Source organism: Microcaecilia unicolor, chromosome 6 (assembly GCF_901765095.1).
Source record: "Microcaecilia unicolor chromosome 6, aMicUni1.1, whole genome shotgun sequence".
Classification (NCBI taxonomy): domain Eukaryota; kingdom Metazoa; phylum Chordata; class Amphibia; order Gymnophiona; family Siphonopidae; genus Microcaecilia; species Microcaecilia unicolor.
The window spans coordinates 287,926,497-287,950,802 of record NC_044036.1 but is presented as its reverse complement, the minus strand read 5'-3'; the positions used below and the strand labels follow the sequence as shown (position 1 = coordinate 287,950,802).

Here is a 24,306-nt window from a genome sequence, read left to right as displayed (position 1 = left end):
ACTGGACAGTGCAGGACTGGCTAACAGCTAGGCAGCACAGGGACAGCAAGGCAGGGAAAGGATAGGCTAAAGGACAGGACTGAAAGCTGCAAGCAGCCACTGAAACAGGGAACAAACACAGCTAGACAGGAGACTGAACTGAAAGCTGCAAGTAGCCACTGAAGCAGGGAACAAACACAGATAAACCCAGAACTTGACAAAGACATACAACCAAGACACAAGACTGGGAAAGAAGCAATACAGTAAACAAGCAATACCCTAAACTAAACATAGACTAACTAGCAGGGCCGGTCTTAGCAAGTGCGGGGCCCTATGCAGACCAATTTGATGGAGCCCCACCCTAGCCCCGCCCCCATCCGAACTCTGCCCCACCCTAGCTCCTCCCCACCCTAGCTCCGCCCCCACCCTAGCTCCAGGGCCGGCCACCCCTCCCTCCGAGCTCCAAGGCCCCCAGCTCCAGGGCTTGTCGATCCTGCACAGTCAATGCCAACTGAAAACCATGTCTTTTTCACAAACACAGATACACCCTAATCCACTATAGAATAAGTAGTAATATTTAAACTTTCTATTTAGACAAAAATTAAACTGAACCCCCAAGATGCCAGACTCTGCATACAATGCAACACCACAGAAACAGAAAATGTCCCCTAGTACTGTGCAAAATATAAAGACAGCAGATGTAAATTTGAAAAAAAACTAACAAATATCAATCACCACTTTAAAAATTAGCAAATAGAAATAAAATATAGAAAATAAAATAATACCATTTTATTGGACTACTACATTTAGCTTTCAGAGGCCAAAACATCCTTCCTCAGGTCAATACAGTATAGTACTGTTACAGTATCCTATCCTGACCTGAGGAAGGGAGTTTTGTTCTCCAAATGTTAGCCAAAATGTATTAAAATTAGTCCAATAAAAAGATTACCTTGTTTACATGTTCTATTATAAACATTTATTAACACAGCTACAATACTACTTTATCCTAAAGCAAAAAAATAAAAATATATATTTTATTTACAGTTTGTTGTCTCTGGTTTCTGCTTTCCTCATCTTCTTTTCACTGTCTTCCTTCCATCCAGCATCTGTCTTCGTTCTCTCTCTACCATCCAGTGTCTGCCCTCTCTGCTGTCCCCTCCATCCAATGTCTGCCCTCTCTCCCTGCCCCTTCCATCCACATCTGCCCTCTATCTCTGCCCCTTCCATCCACCATCTGCCCCTGTCTGCCCTCTCCCCCTTCCATTCACTGTCTGCTCTTTCTATCCCTTCCATCCACTGTCTGCCCTTTCTCTCTGCCCCTTCAATCCACCATTTGCCCTCCCTCTCCCATCCATCCGGGTCTGCCCTCCCTCTCGCTCCCCCTTCCATCCAGGATCTGCCCCTCTCTCTGCCATTTTTTTTCAGCCCCCAGTTCCAGCCCCATTATCCCACCAGTCCCGTTTCAGCCCCAGCCCTAGCCCTTTTCTCCCACGTCCCGAGCTTCAGCCCCCAGCCACTTCTCCCTGTCCCCTTTTCAGCCCCCCGTTTCAGCCCCAGCCCTTTTCTCCCACCAGTCTCGAGCTTCAGCCCCCAGCCACTTCTCCCTGTCCCCTTTTCATCCCCCAGTTTCAACCCCAGTCCCCAGCTCTTTTCTCTCACCAGTCCCAAGCTTCAGCCCCAGCCACTTCTCTCTATCTCCTTTTCAGCCCCCAGTACCCACAGTTTCAGCCCCTGCCCCTTTTCAGCCTCCAGTCCCAGTACTAGCCCCCTTATCCCACCTACCCTTCTTTTCAGCCCTCAGTTCCAGCCCCCTTCATCCACATGTCTTGTATTAGGCCCCCCCTTTTCAGCCCCAGAACCATTCTCCCACCTGACCCACGCATGCCCCATTTTCCCACCAGCCCCATGCATGGCCCCCATTTCCCATATGGCCCCTTCTCAAACCCCAGTTCCAGCCCCCTTCTCCCATCTGAGAACCCCCACCCCACACCCTTCTCCCATCTGAGTCCCCTTTACCCCCTCCCCCATCTGAGAACCCCCATCCCGCACCCTTCTCCCATCTGAGTCCCCCTTACCCCCTCCCCCATCTGAGAACCCCCACCCCACACCCTTCTCCCATCTGAGTCCCCTTTACCCCCTCCCCCATCTGAGAACCCCCATCCCGCACCCTTCTCCCATCTGAGTCCCCCTTACCCCCTCCCCATCTGAGAACCCCCACCCCACACCCTTCTCCCATCTGAGTCCCCTTTACCCCCTCCCCCATCTGAGAACCCCCATCCCGCACCCTTCTCCCATCTGAGTCCCCCTTACCCCCTCCCCCCATCTGAGAACCCCCACCCCGCATCCTTCTCCATTCTGAGTCCCCCTTGCCCCCTCCCCCCATCTGAGAACCCCCACCCCGCAACCTTCTCCCATCTGAGTCCCCCTTACTCCCTCCCCCATCTGAGAATCCCCACCCCGCAACCTTCTCCCATCTGAGTCCCCCTTACACCCTCCCCCCATCTGAGAACCCCCATCCCACACCCTTCTCCCATCTGAGTCCCCCTTACCCCCATCTGAGAACCCCCATCCCCACACCCTTCTCCCATCTGAGTCCCCTTTACCCCCTCCCCCAACTGAGAACCCCCAATCCCACACCTTTCTCCCATCTGAGTCCCCCTTACCCCTCCCCCCAACTGAGAACCCCCATCCCACACCCTTCTCCCATCTGAGTCCCCCCGACCCGACCCACCTACCAACTCTGGTCTCCTGCTGCCACCCACTGCCTTTAAAAAAAACTTGAGAAGCGCCAAGTAGCAGGCAGCGCCTCGCGTCTGCCCTGCTAGAAAAAATCTCCTGCACGTTGTCGGGCCTTCCCGCATTGAGTCCCGCCCTCCTCTGAGGTAACCTATTACCTCAGAGGAGGGTGGGACTCAATGCAGGAAGGCCTGACGACGTGCAGGAGATTTTTACTAGCAGGGCAGACGCCGCGAGGCGCTGCCTGCTACTCGGCGCTTCTCAAATTTTTTTTAAAGGAGTGAGCGATCGATCGTCAGGGGGGGGTTGGGAGCGGCGGGTGGGCGGGGCCCCCTTCAGTGCAGGGCCCTATGCGGTCGCCTCGGTCGCCTCGCCCTAAGACCAGCCCTGCTAACTAGAACAGGCAAGACTTCAGGCAAGAACAAGAGCAAGGAAACAAACTCAGGCTGAAGTGCAACAAGCACCAACATACCAGGGCCTTAGACGCAATGCAAAGGCAAAGCAGCAAGGTTTCAGAATGGCTAATAAGCCAAGCAGCACCTGGAGCTCAGCTGCAACCATCACCAGGAAACTACGGGTGCTGTGTAGGTTCAATCCAAGCAAGCAAGTCTGGCAGCCCGGAAGATCCAGACTGGACTGACCTGAAATTTTGAACGGGTGACGGTCCACAGCAGCCACCGGTTCTGGCCACCAGAGGGCGAAGTGAGCACAGACGTAACAGTATCTCCCCCTCAAGGCCCCCCCGACTTCCACGGGGAATTCAGGTCTCCATGGGTAACAATGGTGAAATCTACGGAGGAGTCGCAAAACATGACCAGGGGTAGCTTGGCTGGAGCTTGAACAAGGCTCAAGGCTGGAACTCGGACTGGCATCAGGACTGGACTTCGCCTCTTGGCTGGAGCTGGAACTCGGCTCGGACTCCACATCTGGGCTGGAGTGGGAACTCGGCTTGGATTCAGCATCTGGGCTGGAACTGGAACTCCTCATGGACTCAGCAACTAGGCTGGAACTGGAACTCGGCTCGGACTCAGCAGCTTGGCTGGAACTGGCACTCAGCGTGGACTCAGCAACTTGGCTGGAACTGGAACTCAGCGTGGACTCTGCAGCTTGGCTGGAACCGTAGCTTGGCATGGACTCCGTGACTTGGCTGGAACTGGAACTCAGCGTGGACTGCGCAGCTTGGCTGGAACTGGAACTTGGCGTGGACTCAACAGCTTGGCTGGAACCGTAGCTCGGCATGGACTCAGCAGCTTGGCTTGAACGGGAACTCAGTGTGGACTCCGCAACTTGGCTGGAACTGGAACTCAGCATGGACTCCGCAGCTTGGCTGGAACCATAGCTCGGCATGGACTCAGCAGCTTGGCTGGAACCGTAGCTTGGCATGGACTCAGCAGCTTGGCTGGAATGAGAACTCAGCGTGGACTCCGCAATTTGGCTGGAACTGGAACTCAGCATGGACTCCGCAGCTTGGCTGGAACTGGAACGCAGCGTGGACTCCGCAGCTTGGCTGGAACCGTAGCTCGGCATGGACTCAGCAGCTTGGCTGTAACTGTGAACAACAGCTGAACCAGGACCCGGACTGAATCAGCAACTGAACCGAGACTGGCCTTCAGAAGGCTCCACTGAAACTGCATATAAGCCTTGTACTTGGGACTTCCACAGCGCCTTCTTTCGGCGTCAGCTTCTGGAGTATCCCGCAGGGCTGGATCTGAGAGAAGTTTGTAGCGGTAGTATGCCAACATGATAATCAATTGCCAAAACTGGGTGTGCAGAAAACCCAAACCCCCAGGCCCGCTTTCTCTCAGCTGCAACTTCAGGAGTATTCCTCAAGGCTGGATCAAGAAAAAGTTTATCACGGTAATCTCGGAGCGTCATCAGTTCATCAAGATCAGAAACTGGGTCCAGATCGAAATCCAACCTGGAACTAGAGACTGGACCTGGGCTTAGACCTGGATTACCAACAAAGGAAAAAGTCTTAGGCTGGAAACCCAGCTGGAAGGGTGATCTTGCCAAGCTCATGGCCTTTGCATTCTGTCACGTTTTCAAAAGCTGGAAACTGGGTTGTGAGCCTTTGGGCCACTGCCGAGGAGTGGCAGTGGCAGGCAAAACCACCCCACGCTAGAGACAGGGCAGATCTCTGACAAATAGTTAGGCTTCACCTGCACCTGGCCACTTTCCACCAAGAGTTGAGCTCAAGGCTTCAGGTGGCCGGCAGGTCTTACTGGACAGGGCAGGACTGGCTAACAGCTAGGCAGCACAGGGACAGCAAGGCAGGGAAAGGATAGGCTAAAGGACAGGACTGAAAGCTGCGAGCAGCCACTGAAACAGGGAACAAACACAGCTAGACAGAACTGAAAGCTGCAAGCAGCCACTGAAGCAGGGAACAAACACAGATAAACCCAGAACTTGACAAAGACATACAACCAAGACACAAGACTGGGAAACAAGCAACACAGTAAACAAGCAATACCCTAAACTAAACATAGACTAACTAAAACAGGCAAGACTTCAGGCAAGAACAAGAGCAAGGAAACAAACTCAGGCTGAAGTGCAACAAGCACCAACATACCAGGGCTTTAGACGCAATGCAAAGGCAAAGCAGCAAGGTTTCAGAATGGCTAATAAGCCCAGCAGCACCTGGAGCTCAGCTGCAACCATCACCAGGAAACTACGGGTGCTGTGTAGGTTCAATCCAAGCAAGCAAGTCTGGCAGCCCGGAAGATCCGGACTGGACTTGCCTGAAATTTGGAACGGGTGACGGTCCACAGCAGCCACCGGTTCTGGCCACCAGAGGGCGAGGTGAGCACAGACGTAACAGGTGCCTATCCCCATTATTCTATAACAATGTGTGTTAATTTTAGGAATGCCCCCATTCCACCCATGACACAATGCTGAGCCTCCGCCTTTTTCATATCATGCATAAAACATAGGTGCGGATCTCATGCCTAATTTTACACGTGTAAAATTCAATTAAATTTAATGCCAATAATTACTTGATAAAAAGCCAATTATTGATGTCAATTAGCTTATTTAATTAAATTGCATGCACAAATTTGCATGGGGGGTAGTGCATAATTAAGTTATTGAATCTGTTGCCAGATGACATGATCAAGGCAACTTACATAGCAAAGTTCTGGAGGAAAAGTCCGTTAAAAAATTATTAGCCAGATAGATATGGGAAAGCCATTGCTTATCTCTGGAAATTAACCTAATAAGACATAGACCTACTTTTAAAGATTTGCTCAGTACTTATGACCTGGACAGCCTTATGCTCTTACTTGGAGGACTGCACTGGGTATCTTCTGTTTCTTAGTGGACAGAAATGGTAGAATGTCAGTGATCACTACTATTTTTGCAAACAAAAAAAATGCCTCCTGAATTTCTACTTATGAAAAGTAAAATACATTCTGTAAAGTATAATTCTCCACCTCATGATTGATTAACAGGTTCAAGCTCATCTTCAATAAGGGACCGATATCTATTTCTGATCTTAGGGCTGCTGCTGCATTTGGTCATACAAATGAAGCTTCTTAAATCTCTCATAATTAACTGACTGGGAACAATTCCTTCTACTAGGATAAGCTGCAATGGATTTAATGTAATATTGTTCCCAACTTGCTTGATTTTGGTTAATTGTGCATTAGATACATGTAGACTTTTCTACCCTTGTGGCTAAGTAATTAACTCTATTTTATTCTCATGATTCTCAAAATTTAAGAACAATTTTTAATTTCAATGTAAATACAGCCACCATATATACCTGCAGTGAACTGTTTATGGATAATTTATATATATTTTTTTTTAAAAGAAAAACAAAATCCCACTCTACTGGCAGCAGCTTAGGAATATTAATACAGAAACATTATAGTCAGAGACAACACAATTAGTTTTTGAAGATAATCTAGAAATATCATTGGTGAATAACTTTTCTCTTTAGTACATAAAATCTGCACCAGACACTTGGAAGTGGTGCACGAAAAATCTCTCTTCTTATCCAGAAATAGATGCATACACAGAGTATGCCCAGTAAACCTGCAGATAATGGCAGCATGGAGAGGTCACAAGGGTTCTATTAGCTCAATTAATGAGGAGTAAGAGAAGGCTAACACTTCGCCCTTCATAGAGCTTAAGAATTAAGCTGCTAGTAATGGAGTTATTAACCTTTACCAGCCATTGAATTTCACTGCCAATGCTAACTCCATTCCTCTCTTCAAGCTTCCAGTAATAGACTCTTTACAGCCTCTAATCCAGACTGGAATAAGCTATAGAAATACTAAACCCCTGGTAAAGATTAAATGGCAAAGAGGGGATATCACTTTTTTTTTTCTTGCATTACAATTCCTTCTTTTGCCTCTAAATACTTCCTTAATGTATTCATCTAGAAATCATCCTAGTCCTTCAGGCAATAAAGGAGTATTAAAAATGAAATAAAAGGTGCCGTCCAGTGGCTGAGCAGCAAGTTCCGCAGAGCATTATGCAGGACAGCAAGGGTTTCTATTTCTACAGTCAGCTGCAGTCAGAGATGTTGTGGAGGCAGCACTCGCAGCCCCTTTAGATAGGCAGGGGGAGGCTTGGTCATTGCTTCAATGTGACATCTAATGTACAGACGCATACAGAGGGAGCCCCAGGCCACATACTGTCATCATTTATTCGTTCATTCTTCATAGTCCAGCTATAGTTTGACAATAGCCTCAAGGCGGCTCACATTAAGAATATATTTTAAAACATCTGTCATTGCCAATGGCTGGACTGTTAGGTGGAGCCTATAAGGACAGGGGATACCCTCCCTTCATGTAGTTGTGAATGAAGGCTGCTGGGACCATTTCCCAGCACTCCCTGCAGTTGAACGGAAAGTAGAGAAGAGGGTGAAAAAAATCAAAACAAAGGGAAATGAGATAATTGGAAATGCTGATGTTTTTATAATCCGAACTGGACACTCTTCACTGGTTTATTTCTTTGCCTTGCCATTTAGTTATCTGGGAAGATGTCAGGTGAGTAGTTTCTCCACTTAACAGTAGAACAGGAACACAAGGAGTGACACAACAAGCTTCTCATTCTTTCCTCTTCAGTGAAAATATTTAGGTCCACAGGTGCCATTTGCCAGGGCTTATGGTACAAACTCTACACCATTTGGTAGCAATCTTCTACATTGATTCAGTTTTATCCAAGACCACTGAAAGGAATGGGCAAGAACAGTGACTACCCAGTGCATTATGCCACTCTTTTGAATCCGTCTGCAAACAGGTAAGTCTGGAAAAAAAAAGGGTACTGAAAGCATCTTGCGAGCCGGTTGTTGAGGCAGGGTGAGCCGCTTCGCAGCACCCAGCGCAGCAGGAAGAAAGTTTGTTGCCAGGTGGTAGGACGTGCATTTCCTTCCTGTGTCTCGCGGTGGTGCTCTGTGATTGGGCGCGCGGGCAGACACCATGCGGGCAGCGGCTGCTGCTGTGAGTCATGCGCTGAGAGTTCTTCCTGCCCTTCCTGTGTGAGAAGAATCGCGGCGGCGTCTGGTTCCCACTCCTTCTATCAGCAAGTCAAGATGGATGCGGGTCTGGAGAAGGAGTGCAGCGCGTTGGGGGGGCTCTTCCAGACCATCGTCAACGACATGAAGGTAAGCGGAGGAGCTGCCGCTCCTTCCCCCTACATCCGGTAAAAGGGGGGAGGGGAAGGGGGCGAGGCTGGGGTCAGACACCCTGGGGGCTGGTGAGCGTGCGAGCGGTGACCCTTTCGTCTGGGGATGTGTCCGGGGTGACGGTGAGCACCACAGGGGGCGGATTTTCCTTCCTTCCTTCAGGTGAAAAGACTGAAGCCTCCTCCTCCTCCTCCTCCATTGATGCTGATGAATGTCACTGCTGCCAACTTGTCCAAGGGTTGCCTGGAGTTAGCTGATGCTCTTTTCTGCTCTGGCCACCGGCTTTTACTTTTCAAGGTTTTTCCCCCAAATTGCATGACTTTAGGAGGCCACCCAGGTTTCCTAGTGCATTAATTTCTGCTCATCCTTCATGGCCAGTTGCCTGTGGTTTGCACTAAAGAAAAGAAGACCTGCTCCCCTTTCCTAAATGCTCCCCCAGCACTGTAACTGAATAGTCTGCCACAGCTTAAAATATAAGCTTCTTCTATAAATCACAGCTAGCATAGAGGGGAGGGAAGAGTGAGGAAGGAGATGAGATGAGGGAAAAGGAAGAGAAGAGAAAAACTGCACATGGATGAAGAAAATAGGCAGAAGCTGAGGACCAGAAATGAAGAAGAAAGGAGGAAAGTAAAGAAATAAATGGAAAGGAAGCCCTGGAAACGGAGTTAAAAGGACAGATAGCAGCAGAATCGGATACTGGGCCAGCATGATCAGAAAAACAAAGTCACCAGACAACAAAGGTAGAAAAGATCATTTTATTTTCATTATAGTGTTTGGAATATGTCCACTTTGAGAATCAGGTGCTCAACATTAAAAGTTTATATTTATTTACTTATTTATGGCATTTTATCACACATTAAACATGAATTAGATTGGAACCTGGGATCATTTAATTTTTTTTCCTGGAGTAATGCATTGCCGCCACCCCCCCCCCCCCTCACCCCGAGGCTGTCTCCCCGGCTATAGTCAGCTCTGCAATTTGGGGGGGGCGCAGAGGGGGATGGGGGGCACAGAGGGGGACCGGGGAGAGAGCCTGTTGTTAAACATTTACCAGCACACCACTGTGCTCAGGGTACTACACTCTCCAGAGACTGCTCTAATTTTGTCTATTTCTTTTTGGAGATGCTGAATGCAGAACTGTATATAATACCTCAGATATCTGTACAGTGGTATTAACACCACTTTTTTCCTGCTCTTATATTTCTCCACATGCATCTTACTATTCCCAAGTTCTCCCCACTAACTTTGAACACTGTTTAGCTATCTGAAATCATTGAAAAAGATCATGACCAAATCTCTGCACTATCTTATGAGTTAGCGTGTTAACCTCATGTTACCATCAAGGAAGAGTTGATAGACAATGGGCAGGGACTTCATGTTACATTTGGTGTTTAATACTTACCACATGCCAACTGAAACTTATGCTGTTAGCATGGGACCACTTATTGCCTCCTACATAGGATATGCTAAACGTCTTCACGCTAATTGACAAAAAGGGCTAGATTCATTAAATGGAACCTAAAAAATTAGCACCGAAAAAAACCTGCTAAGTGGTATTCTATAAGCTGCACCTAAAGTTTGGTGCAATTTACAGAATAGCGCTTAAGCGTTATGGTCGTGTGTAAATTTAAGTGCAACCATTTGCACCAACAAAAACATGGTGCACATGCCCGTGCCTCAATTCACATGCAGAACACCTTTATTCTGTAATTATGCATGTAACTCAAACCACGTTCCCGTTCTGCTCCAAAACACCCATGACCATTACCTTTCTGCACCCCCTTTTTCAGACCGTGTGTAACTTTTAGGCCTGCAACATCCAATTAAATCTAAATAGTGCTAATAAATGCTTGTTAAAAAGTGAATTATTAGCACTAATTGGCTCATTATTCAATTAAATTGTGCACACAAATTGGAACTGCAGCTAAATTTGAATGCACAATCTTTGGCAACCTAATTTATAGAAGCAGGGGAAAAGTGTACATAAGCTAATGAAGCTCTCAGTGTAGTAATTGCTGAAGACATGCTGGGCATACCCCCCAACAATTAGCACACAGCCTTTGCATTTAGTGCACTTCAATATTTGCTGTTAAGGGCACAGTTTAGTAAAAGATTCCCACTGTGTTCCCAAAGTAAGAAAATTATTGCTTTTTGTCACTTCTGATGTTTATGACGAGGAAAGCATGTGAGTAAGATCTGATATAGGGCTTTCACAAAGCTGAAGTAGTTGGTCACATGGGAGACTAACATCTGATTTCAAGTTGGGACTCCTCAAATTGCTTGGATGTGAATCCAGCTCTACAATTTGTATTGTCAGAAAGGTATGCCAGACCAACAAACAACAACCATAGTAACATAGTAGATGGCGGCAGAAAAAGACCTGCCCAACAAGATAACTCATATGTGCTACTTTTTGTGTATACCTTACCTTGATTTGTATCTGTCTTTTTCAGGGCACAGACCGTATAAGTCTGCCCAGCACTAGCCCCGCCTCCCAACCACCAGCCCCTTGATTTGTATCTGTCTTTTTCAGGGCACAGACTGTATAAGTCTGCCCAGCACTAACCCTGCCTCCCAACCACCAGCCCCGCCTCTGCGGAGATTCAGTGCAGACCCGTGTGTTATGTAGTTTTGATAAGCAGTATAAATAAGAATGTTCAAAAAGGCAACATGTGATCAGTATGACAGTTGCTGATGAAGACAAGTATAGGGTGAAACTCCCTGAGCATGGCAAATGATGGAAGTGTAAGCTCTTCTGTGTAGGGACCCTGATTATATATATATAATTAAGAATACTGGGTGACCAGTCTAGGATAGAAATGTGCATTCTTATACAGCATATTTTAGCTTGCTTCATATTACTATGGAAACAGAGGAAGTTCAGAACAATAGGAACAGGATGCCATTAGCTGAGCACAAGAAGTCAGGAAATGGGACATCTGCAGTTACACTGTGTGGACAGCGTACATGACAGAATGAAGCCTATGTGGGGAGGGCTGAGATCACTATACCTATAAAAGAGAGCCCCGTACCTAGACTCGGGGGAGTTGGGCAGAGGCTTGGGGAGCAGAGTCTTCTCTTACCTCTCAATTCTAATTTTTCTCTTTTGTCTTGCTAGTTGCACTCTGCTTGTTTTCTGCTCCAGATTACTGATTAAGTAAGAGAAAATAAAGCATATTGCTGCTGGAACCGACAACCAGTTGTGTGAGTGATTTTCTTTGGTGGTAAACCCTCTACTTGGGAGAGGTGGGGGGAAAAGTGAACCCCTCAGTGATTGTCCAGGAGGAGTGGGCCCTCCTTCCAAGACACATCCTAACAGGACACTTACAGAAAGGTTTCAGAAAACCATATGAAAACAGCCGATTGGCCTCTCTCTTTGGCTATAGAAAACTGCAGACCCCTGCAGTTAATGAAGCTCTGGGCAGCCATAAAACAAACCAAACACACCAAAATTATAACTGATTTCAAAATTTGGTTGACATAAGAATTGCTACACTGGGTCAGACCAATGGTCCATCTAGCCCAGTATCCTGTTTCCAACAATGGCCAATCCCAGGGCAAGTAGTAGTTTTCCCATGTCTGTCTCAATAGCAGACTATAGTCTTTTCCTCCAGGAACTTGCCCAAACCTATTTAAACCCAGATATGCTAACTGCTGTTACCACATCCTCCAGCAAAGAGTTCCAGAGCTTAACTATTCATTGAGTGAAAAAATGTTTCCTGGGGATCATCTAGCTGTTACAGAACTGCAGCTGTTGTGCAGGAGGCAGCACAGGCATAACTGTGGACACCTTTGGGTGTGTGACATCACAGAGTGGTCTTGGGAAGAGCTTCTTTAGCAGATGCCCAGCCATAGATCCCTGGGGTCATCTAGCTGCTATGGAGCCAGAGCTGTTGTGCAGGAGGCAGTGCAAGGCATAACCGCAGACACCTTTGGGTGTGTGACATCATAGAGCAGTCCTGTGAAGAGCTTCTTTAACAGATGCTCCACTGCAGTACATGGTCATGATCATGGGCACATGCCCCTTTGTAGCCCCTTTGGAGCAAGGAGTAGGTCATTATTGTTGTTTTCTATCATGAGAAAGAAGAGGAAGCAGGCAGCGCAGCCTGTGAATCCAGCGGGTAAGGGCCCAATGGGCCAACACTTGTTTGCACTACCAAGGACCTCTACTCTATCAGTCGTATTTCTTCTTTAGATGTCTCCCCATCTCCTCAAGTATCAACTCTTCCCCCTCAACCAGGAAAGGAACTTTTGGAGGATATGGCGTCTCCCATTCAGGAGACTCAAGATCTTTCAGTACTTGATGAGCGTTCAGGGAAGGGTGTCTCTGTTAGAACTTCTTTCCCTGTGCCAGTTCAACTAGATTCCAAGGGTCTTCTACAGACTGCTTCAGGCTCAACCTCTTCAGTAAAGTAAGCCACCATACAGGATTGTATGGCTGGAAGTTTCCTGAATAGAGAAAGTATTACAATCAACTACATTTTATTTGTGTAAATGTTCTCAGGATACCGTTGTTAAACTTCAAGAGCATGAGGATACTATCTAAATTTGATGCACAAATGACTAAAGTTGAATCTACTATGTTGAATATGCAACGTGTGGTTTCATCAGGAGAGACAGTTTGTCGATACACTCCCATCCTGAAGGAATTGAAAATTTATCTCATGCTAGGAACTTGAGATTGCTTAATTTCCCAATCACTCATTACTTGTCTCCTTTTGAACTTTTCAAGATGTATGTATTAGGATATTCTCAATCTGATTCTATTGTCTTAGTTAATATTTATCAAGAAGAAGTCACGTGGTTAACGAAGGAAAATATGATCAGATTTCTCATCCAGATAGTTTGCATATTTCACAATTTTTTAAATCTTCTCAGAATATTAATTTATTTATTTGTTACATTTGTACCTCACATTTTCCCACCTATTTGCAGACTCAATGTGGCTTACATAGCGCTCTGGGGCAAAAGCCTCCTCCGGTGAAGAAACAAATATAGCGTGATGTTATTTTAAATGAAATAGATATGTACAGACACATTAGGGAAACATAGAGAGGGAAGTTATATAAAGTTCATTAAATTCATAACTAATTTGGGTTTCTTTGAATTGCTGGATTCAGGATATTAAGTTGGGTCTTTAGGATATGCCTTTTCAAACAGGTAAGTCTTTAGTGATTTCCGGAAGTTGAGGTGGTCGTACGTAGTTTTCACGGTTTTTGGGAGTGCATTCCAGAGTTGTGTACTTATATGAGAAGCTAGATCCATGAACTGATTTGTATTTGAATCCTTTGCAACTAGGGTGGTGGAGACTTAAATAAGAGTGTGATGATCTGATTGAGTTTCTGGTTATCTGAGCACAGGCTACTTTGTTAGTTATATTTCAAACCGAGGTTGAGAAGAAAGCAGTCTTGAAACTATTTTTCAAAGAAGAATTTTCCCTTTTGTTGTCAGGCATTAACAATTTTTCCTGATGTGGCTAGACAAATACACAAAAACAATAAGTTTGTTTTTCTAGATCCTCTGCATTTAGAGAATTTTCTTAAGGATAAACAGGTTCTTCAGCAAAATGTTTGATTTTCTAATAGGTTGATGGATAATGGCATGTAATTAGATAATATAATATCTGCTATGTTTCCTTTTTAGGTAATTATTATAAGGCTTTGTTTCAGTTTTTGACCCTCATAATGTGGGCTGTTCCATATATCGTTGTACTGAAGTGTTTCTTCCTATTGTTGGTGTAGCAAAACAGTGGGTTTCCAAGCCTATGAACTGTATTATTTCATGAAGTGCATTTCCCTTGTTTGGCCAGCAGATGGTGACTGCTTGTTTTTGTTTTGTAAAGCTGTGACATAAGTGACAGTTTTTTTTCCCACCTAAACTCTGAGGTAATCTTTAGTCTCAGATAGGGAGAGGAGAGAGAAAGATCTCTTCACTGAGGCCCTGTGAGCAGTTATATTTTATAATCTGTGAGCAGCTATATTTCTTGAACTACCCAGGCAGTAACAAGTGTTAGATAGTTTTAATGTTGATCCTTGTTTTGGTTATCTGCTATTGCTTGTTGTACTTTTTTCACCTAGTTTTTTCATATGTTTGCAGTTTTACTGTAATAAACCTATTCGTTTATTGACTCTGCTGTCCTGGACTGACTAAGAATCCTGGTGGTTTGTGTTTTGGTCTGTGGGTACTTTCTGGGAACTGTGGGACCTCTGGGATTGTGGCCCCAGTATCCTTAGAAACCACTAGGGAATTAAGTTGTGGGTAGGAGACTCACCCAGAGACAAGTGTAACCCAGCAGGTGGGAGGAAGGGTTTGCCAGAGTATAGCATGGGCACAGGTGGTAGTAGGCCTGAGCAGTGCTGAGACAGACATAAGTACATAAGTACATCAGCACCACCATACTGGGAAAAGACCAAGGGTCCATCAAGCCCAGCATCCTGTCTCTGACAGCAGCCAATCCAGGCTTCAAGAACCCGGCAACCCCCCCCCCCCCCCCCCCCCAAAAAAAAAAAAAAAATTTTTTAATAATGTTCAATGGACTTTTCCCTCAGGAATCTGTCCAAACCCCCTTTAAATTCCGTAAGGCCAGCTGCTGTCACTACATTCTCCGGCAACGAGTTCCAGAGTCTAACTACACGCTGAGTAAAGAAAAACTTTCTCCTATTTGTTTTAAATCTACCATATTCTAGCTTCATCTTGTGTCCCCTGGTTTTGTTGTTGTTTGAAAGTGTAAACAAATGCTTCACATCTGTCCGTTCTAATCCGCTCATTATCTTGTAGACTTCTATCATATCACCCCTCAGCCGCCTTTTCTCCAAGCTGAAGAGCCCTAACCTTCTCAGCCTTTCCTCATAAGGAAGTCGTTCCATTCCCTTTATCATTTTTGTCGCCCTTCTCTGCACCTTCTCTAATTCCTTTATATCTTTTTTAAGATGCAGCCACCAGAATTGGACACAATACTTGAGGTGCGGTCGCACCATGGAGCGATACAACGGCATTATAACATCCTCGTGTTTGTTTTCCATCCCTTTCCTAATAATACTCAACATTCTGTGAGCTTTCTTAGCTGCCGCAGCACACTGAGCAGAAGTTTTTAACGTCTTATCAACTATGACTCCCAGATCCCTTTCTAGGTCCATGACTCCTAACGCAGAACCTTGCATGACATAGCTGTAATTCGGGTTCCTGTTACCCACATGCATCACTTTGCACTTGTCAACATTGAATTTCATCTGCCACTTGCACGCCCAATCCCCCAGTCTCGCGAGGTCTTCCTGTAATCTTTCACACTCCTCCTGCGACTTGATGACCCTGAATAACTTTGTGTCATCTGCGAATTTAATTACCTCACTAGTTACTCCCATCTCTAGGTCATTTATAAATATGTTTAAAAGCAGCAGTCCCAGCACAGACCCCTGCGGGACCCCACTAACTTACCCTTCTCCACTGAGAATACTGACCATTCAACCACCCTCTTTGCTTCCTATCTTTCAACCAGTTCTTAATTAAGCCAGGCCCTTTAGGTGGCTACAGGGTTAGTCCCAGGTGGGTGCTAGGCGTTCCATGACAGTTGGATATTTTTCTTTTTGGAATCTTTATTGTAATATCTTTACAAATGTAATTGCAAATAAAAAAAGAAAAAAAAAAATTTCCTCCTATTTGTTTTAGAAGCATTTCCATGTAAGTTCATTGAGTGTCCCCCAGTCTTTGTACTTTTTGAAAGAGTAAAAAAAATTGAAACACTTCTACTTGTTCTACACCACCCAGGATTTTGTAGACCTCAGTCATATCTCCCCTCAGCCTTCTCTTTTCCAAGCTGGAGAGCCTTAACCACTTTAGCCTTTCCTCCTATGAGAGGAGTTTCTTCCCCTTTATCAATTTGGTCGCTCTAATGCTAGAGACACCCATAGGAATACATGGGTGTCTCTAGCATTACTGCGCGCTAAAAACGTTAGCGTGCTTACAGTGCAGCTTAGAAAACAGGGTCCTAAATGTGAAAATTTACTGCCTGTGAATAATATTGATAAACATCATATTAGGGTTAAAAGTCAACAAGAGACAACATGTTACACTCAAAACCAGAAAATGGAAAAGTGAAAAATACAAATCCAGGCTGCTCAAGTGTACCAGCAGAAAGGAACAGGTAACACCAAAAGGTGACATGTTATAGACAGTGGCGTACCAAGGGGGGGGGGGCGGTTGGGGCGGTCCGCCCCAGGTGCACGCCGCTGGGGGGTGCCGCGGCATGCGCCTGCTCTGAGGGAGCTGCAGCGAACGAACGAAGTTTAGCGAACGCGGAGGAGCAGGCGCCCGCCACGGCACCTCCCCCAGCGGCGTGCACCCGGGGGGGTGTCATTTCGCTGGGGGGGGGAAGTGTCATCTAGCGGGGGGGGGGGGGCACATCAGCGCTCCGCCCCGGGTGCCATCCAGGCCAGGAACGCCACTGGTTATAGGCAATATGACATCACTTTTTGCACTCAAACTGATTCAAAAATATAAATGTTCATATCAAATTTAAACAAATACCTTGGGTTCCTTAAACTTAAAAAGATCATTAAAAAAATATATAAATCGGAAAAAAACTACATCAGAAGTGAACTTAGAAGCTGTGTGTCTCTATATTAATCAGTATAAATGATGGTGCTGAACAGTGAAACTGCAACTATCTAAAGCTGTACATTACAAACTACTATCAATAGGACTGCATTTGTATTGGAGGAAACAAATAGAAACATATCATAATCAACCGTAGTGCAATGAAGTAACTCCAAACATATGCAATGAATACAGAAAAAAAACCTTAAGTACAAATAATTATAGCATGTGAAAATTAGAGCAGATCGAAATTATAGTACGAGTTGTTGAAGATGATAGTTTGAAATATATGATGTTAACAAAAATGAATAGATTAAAAGTTTCTTTATTTTTCTGTTTTCTGTTTATTCTTTCTTTTTGGTAGTGATGCAGTAGGAAAAAATATATCAGGGGTATGAAATCCCGGGTGCCAGGATGAAATATAGGTGCCTGGGATTTGTCGAGCCCTGGATTATACAATAAGAACTCAATTTTCAAAAAATGTTGCGTTCTTTCACTAGGAAGATAATTTTATATCAGGGCGCCTAGGTAAATAGGACAGGAAAGTGTCTAATTTTCAGACTATTTTATAAAAACATATAAGTGCCTATGCTATTTATAATATACTAACAAAAATTTTACAAAAAGAGTGCTAGATTGTGAGCACCGACATTTACATCTGTTTGGGAGCAGGCCTAAAAGTTAGTGCGTAAAGTACGTGCATAAATTGTGGCACCATCCGTACTCCATCCAAACTTCTCCCTTAACCACGCCTACTCTACAAGTACACACCAGCTTTAAATTACCTTCAATGTGCCCAAATTTTAGTCATTTAGAAAAAGTTACATCAGAATTTAGGTAAATTTTAAGCTAAAAATTCCTGCATAAATGCAGACCTGCAATTAATTTGCCTAGACTTAGGTCCTTAAAGATACATGCCTAATTTGTCTACTCCATGCTCTCTTTGTCCCCAGCAAGTTACTTTTTTAGGCACTCAGCCCTAATTACTTTTTAGAGGAGCTAATTTAGATGTTAAACCTTTTGGAAACTGACCATTAAAGATTTGGTAATTTAAACTGGCTTACCTATTAGGCACAAATCCTAGATTATTGAGCATATTAGCTTGCTCTACATCTCGTGGGAAGCCATGCAGCACCCAGCCACGGGTGGAGGAGTCCAACTTACTGAGATGCTCTGTCAGGATCTTTATTACAATGCTATCTGGAACTGAAAATAATGAAAAGGAAAACACTCATGAACTTACATCAAAACCATCTTGTTTCATGTTTATTGAACATAACCATGAGATGAAGTGAGAGAAACTTGGCAATTTGTTAAGTGAAGAGTTCACAACCCTGGTTACAATCAGAGATAAGGCAGATAGATGCTATTCTGTCCTCAGTAATTGCGGGATTTTCATCAAAACATTACAGGCCACATCTGTAACCAGCACTGCAGCACTCTGAGTTCTTTCCATGCTATATCCATTTGTTTGGGAAATAGATCATTAGTTGATGCTTGAGGAGAAAATTATATTTGTTTGGCTACAAAATATACCAGGTATCAGTAAAATGACTCTAAGAACAAAGTAACAAGCAGCTCTCTAATGCCACAATACATTTGTATCCTCTGTGCAATCTTTCTCAAATGTCTCTGCAACATGGGGGTCTTTTGTCTTTTCTCAAAGAATTTCTTCCACTGACATCACTTACCAGCTGCCAGCTCAAACAGTGAGCTTAAGAGCACCAGAAATGAATTTCAGTATGGTGATACAATGAACCAATCATTTAGGGCCAATGCAGAAAGATACTGAATGCAAGAGTGTGTAGTTAATGAGAGGAATGCATACATACACATTAGCAGGCAACCAGAAACTAGTTCAGCGCAGGAGTTATCGTGCTGTAGACATTGGCACATAGCATAATGAAATAAATGGTAAGTAGGCTTTTAAGTGAGCACAATGTGAGAAAAGTATTCCCAGGTCTGAGGCAGCATGGAAAGGTTAGCTCGCCCTCTGTATTGGGGCAAAAAAGCTAATATGCCCCCCTCCTAAGATGACCCCAAACCTTGCAATCACCCACCTCCCAAATCCCCCTCCCCCAAAATAGCCCTGGTGTCTAGTGGAATTTCATACTCCTGACCCTCTGACTGCCATGATAGTCTAGTCGCCCCCTCCCCCAACCCAACCCCCTGCCCTCAGAATTATAAAAACATTACAGGTTCTAGCAGCCCCCTCCCTGACCCCTGTCTCTGATATTTAAAAAAAGAGATGGCCTGGTGTCTCGCAGCACTTCCCACCCCTGACCCCTTCTCTGGGCCCACAAGATTCCCCTGTGTACTTTCAAGAGGTAGGAGCAATGCCCACTCACTCCTGCCTCTGCACTGCTATCTTGGCACTGACCCCATGTGGTGTATCCTGGGACGCATTAAGCAGGGTCAGTTTGCCAAATAAGGGAATAAAAGTCCTCCTCAGCTTCCTGATCCCTTGAAGGGTTGGGGTGCCTTAATAGCTCAATGGTCTAGTGTCCCTCTTATCCCCAAACCCTGATGCAGAGCAAAAATGTTCAAACCATCCTCAGCTTAAGGGTTGCACTCTTTAGTTATCACTCCATTTTGCTGCTTAAAAAACTGACCCTTCAGGGACCTCCCAATCCCCTCACATACTTTTGAAGTGTCCAGGACAGAAAGGGAAAGAAACAATCCCTAATGGCTCTTGCCCCCAGGGCGGCCCTCTTGTTTAATGTTTAATATGTTAGCCTGGCCTCTGTTACATTTGGAACTACCATTACGGGATACCTCATTAAGGGCCCCTCTTTTACCAAGCTGCGACAAAAGGGGGCCTGTGCTGGTGTGTTTTTGACACACACCGAGACTGCCTTTTACCACAGCTGGTAAAAGGCAGGTCTTTCCTTTTTTTAAGAAATGGCCGTGTGGCAAGTGAAGCACTTGCCACGTGGTCATTTTGAGGTGGCGGTAAGGGCTTCAGCACTAACCCAGCAGTAACTGAGCAGCATGCGGCACTACCCGATTACCACCGGGTACACACCAGTGCTACAAAAATAAATATTTGGTAATTTAAACTGGCTTACCTATTAGGAACAAACCCTAGATTATTGAGCATATTAGCCTGCTCTACATCTCGTGGGAAGCCATGCAGCACCCAGCCACGGGTGGAGGAGTCCAACTTACTGAGAAATATATTTTTGTAGCACCAGATATGATGACGCACTGGGGGTGGGAAGTACCGCTGGGCTGTTGTGATAGCCCGGCGTTACTTCCTTTTCAGCGAGCGGTAAGCCCACATTGGGCTTATTGCCGCTTTGTAAAAAGGGCCTTAACGACTTCTTTTATCAAGCCACGCTAGCAGCTCCTGGTGCAGTAATGCCGATAAAGCCCATTCACTTTGAATGGGCTCCATCGGCATTGCCACTCGGGAACTGCTAGCAACACTTCATAAAAAAGGCCCTAAATGTGATGGCCACCATGAGGCAAGAGCAAATAGGGATCACTCCAGTCCCTTTCCTTCAGGGACACTTCTAGGGAGATTCATGCTTCAAGATTTTTTGGACTCAAATTCTGTTTTTGTCTGGTAAAGCATCTCCTATGGTGATTCCAGAATGCTTTGTGCTTGATGATCTCAAAATTCCAGTAGTTAATTGTTTGAAATATTTAGGAGTCTGGATTGATCCGACTTTGTCTATGAATGAACAATTGAAATTTACTGTACAAAAAGTCTTTTTAAAACTTAGTTTATTACATAGGATGAAAGACTTTTTGTCATCTTCAAATTTTCGAACTGTGGTACAGGCATCTATCATACCTTTATAGAACTATTGTAGTGCCCGCTACTTAGGGTTACCTGCTTACAAATTAAGAGCATTATAGATTTGTCAAAATGTTACGGCACGAATATTGACCTACATATCACAATTTGATCATATCACTCCTGCCCTTCAAGAATTGCATTGGCTCCCTATTGTTTGGGGGATCAAGTTTAAGATTTTGACTTTGGTTTACAAAGCTTTGAATGATAACAGTCCATTAGGTTTTGTGTAATTCATTGAAAATGCATATGCCTACAAGACCTTTGAGACCTGGTAGTAATTATATCTTGAAGTTCCTTCTTTTTGACAGGTCAGATTAGATGTATATTGTTCCTCTTGTTGATCTCTTTTCATTGTGAGTTTACACTGCTGAGAAATTTGTTGAGACGGATAAATGGATTACCACTTTACAAAAGGACGTTGAGATATTGGGTACTCAAGTTCTTCCTTGTTAAGCAGTGGCAGCGTCTACTGTTAAAGATAGCCTTATGTTACATATGCTGTTGGAAAGTTTGGAGAAGTCTGCAAGGACTTGTAACTTGTGGTTTTAAAATTTTCCTATTACTCATTTCCTGTCTTCAATGGAATTTTTTAAGATGTATATGAAGGACGTGTATGTAAATGGTTTTTGATCCTGTAGATATAAAGGCAATGTATTAATTGACTAAAGATACATGACAAATTAATCAAGACGGTGAGTTTGATAATTTAAATTCCCCTGATAGTTTAGATCTTACTAAATTTCTTGAGTCCTCTAAAGATGCAATTAAGAAGTGATATACTTTGTTGGTTTCCTTTACCTCTTAAGAAAATGGTAATTCTTATAACATTTTAAAAAGAAGGATATACCCTTTTGTGTTTCCAGGCTAACGCAAATGCATCGTAAAGCCTTCTTACAGCTCAAGGCTAAGGTTTTGGCTGTGGGATACACTTTCTTTTTAAAATTTCCTTGTAGAAACCACGTGATGCGTTGAGAGAGTAAGACGTGTGTTTGAGCTCTCCGATGCCCTTGCACCGCTGCAACATCTAAAACTCTAAACCCCTTGCTGGCATACCACAAAATTGGCTCTGTAAATAGCTGCTTACCGAATGGACAAGTACTTGGCAGTTTTGCCAAAATGAATGGTAGCAAAGGAGAAAGGAGGGCCATATCTCCACCAAGCTGCAGGTTATAGCAGATATAATTTAGAAACACTTTGCCACTTTGTATGAATCAGAGACCTTGCCAGTAGATTTGAATATAGCCATACAGAAATATCTCCAGGCCTCGGAAATGTCTAAAAACTCTCTGAGGAGGCCTCGGGGTCCCTCAATTAACCGCTGACGGCCAAGGAGATACAGAAAGCTATAGGGGTGTTAAAATTATGTTCAGCTCCTGGTTCAGATGGATTTATAAGTGAGTTTTATAAAATTTTGCAAACTCAAATCTTAGGCCCACTATTGGATTTTTATAACACAGTAATAGAAGAAAGGAAATTTCCTTTACTTGCCAACACTACCTTAATTACTCTTTTTTATTATTATTATTATTATTATTTTTTTTTTTTTTTTATGAACACAGTACAACATTGCTTATACAAATTCCACAACTTCCAATTGTAGTTATACAACATCACAAAGAAATGTTAGCTGTCAAAAGTATCTAACCATAAATCGCCAACATGGCTTACACTGCATACTGCATTTTCCATTTTATTCCCCCCCTTCACACTCATACGTCATACTCACCACTCTAACCCACTCCGTAACTTATCAGCCGCATCCCATGCACACCCCACTTACCCTCCCCCCCTTCCTCATTGCCCTGTAAAGGTAACACTTTTAAGCAGGCTGTCCACAAAGTATGATATTGTCTGGTAGCAAGTTTTGCGGAATCAGAATAAATTCGGCACTCATTCTCACCAACCATTCTCATTTTATTGTACCGCACTTCTACCGGAGGGCTCTCCGACTGGATCCAATATTGTAAGATGGTCTTTTTAATCAGTAAAAGAGAAGAGTATATGAATCTTCTGTACGGCTTAGTAAGTCCTTGGGCAATCAAAAGATCTTGGTCTCTCAATAGTAAGGTTGCGTAGTCCCACTCTATCTGCCTATTTGTGACTTCGGTAATCATCTGAAATGCTCGGTTCCACAGGGAAAGGGAAGGACACTCCAAAAAGGAGTGAATAAAAGTCCCTCGCCCTTTCTGGCATTTGGTGCATTGTCCCTCTCCCCAAAGTCCTATAGCTGCCCCCTTGGCCTTTGTAATGTATGCTCTATGCAATATTTTGTATTGGGTTTCTTGGAGATCCGCTACCGTAACCATGTCATATATATTAGAAAAGAGCTTATTAAACTCTTTAATAGTATAATTCCTATTCAACTCTCTGTTCCACTGATCCATTAGTCTTTCCATCCCTCCCAGGGGTCTATGCATTTGCAGGATTTTATACCATATAGATAGGCTGTTCACCTTGTATGGTACGCAGTAAAATCTTGTCCATAGGTCCCCACAGCCATTTGTCCCCGTATGCCTGTTGCAAAGAAGAGTAATAATGCCGTACTTGTAGGTATTGTAATAAATTATTGTTGGGGATATCCCACCTCTCCTTCAGCTGGTCAAAAGAATCTAGTTGCTCCTGTCCCTGCTCCATGAGGTGGACCAACATCACACATCCCTTCTCTCTCCATTTATCAAAGATAGAATATCCCAGACCTGCCGGGAAGTCTGCATTGCCCACCATACCTAAGAAAGGGGAAGCCTCCGATGCTCTATTTTGTTGCCCTCTCCACCAAGCCCATGCCCTGCGTAAAGGCTGCAGAAAGGTCAATCTTCCTGCAGTATCATATATGTTACTAGGCCTCATGTGCAGTAAATTTGTGAAAGACCACGGGGCACTCCAGTCCTCCAATCCTCCACCCGGCAAAAACCGGTAGTTACCCGTCAGTCCCTCAAAAATAAGTCGCATAAATGCAGCCACATTGTACAAACGTAATTCAGGCAATGCCAGACCTCCCATGGCCCTACTCAAAGAGAGCTTTTGATGTCTGATCCTTGCTCCCCTCCCCCGCCAGATAAAGGAGCTTATGATAGACCGATATAGAAGTTCGTCCCTCCTCAACAACCATAAGGGGGCCGCTTGCAGTGGGTATAGGATTTTTGGCAATAAGACTATTTTAACTAAGGCTATTCTGCCCATCAGGGAGAGCGGCAAGTGTTTCCATCTATCACATAGCTTTCTGATGTTGTCCAGTGTATCAGCTATATTTTTCTTGTAGAATATCAAGGCATTAACACTAAGGAAAATTCCCAAGTATCTCATGGCTCCTCAGGCAAACGGTATTGGCATCCCCGACAGGCCTGGGTCCACAGAACATCCCGACAATGGAAGTACTTCTGATTTTAAACAGTTGACCCGCAGACCCGATAATTCCCCCAAATCCCCTACTGTTTCTAACACCCGGGGGAGGTCTCTAGGCCCATTGGCCAAGTATACTAGGATATCATCTGCAAACAGATTTACCCTAAAGTCCACCCTTATCCCCCTTATAGCCCTATGTCCCCTAAGTTTTATAGCTAACGGT

General features: G+C 44.5%; 1 protein-coding gene across 2 annotated transcripts in view; it reads right to left on the bottom strand.

Moving 5' to 3' along the window:
* Nucleotides 1-24,306, bottom strand: part of AK8 (adenylate kinase 8) — a 227,638-nt gene that overhangs the window by 83,236 nt on the left and 120,096 nt on the right. For both annotated transcript variants that reach the window (XM_030206335.1, XM_030206336.1), the window contains one exon: nucleotides 18,001-18,142. In XM_030206335.1, coding sequence (XP_030062195.1) covers nucleotides 18,001-18,142 — 142 coding nt within the window. The remainder of the gene's footprint in view (nucleotides 1-18,000; nucleotides 18,143-24,306) is intronic.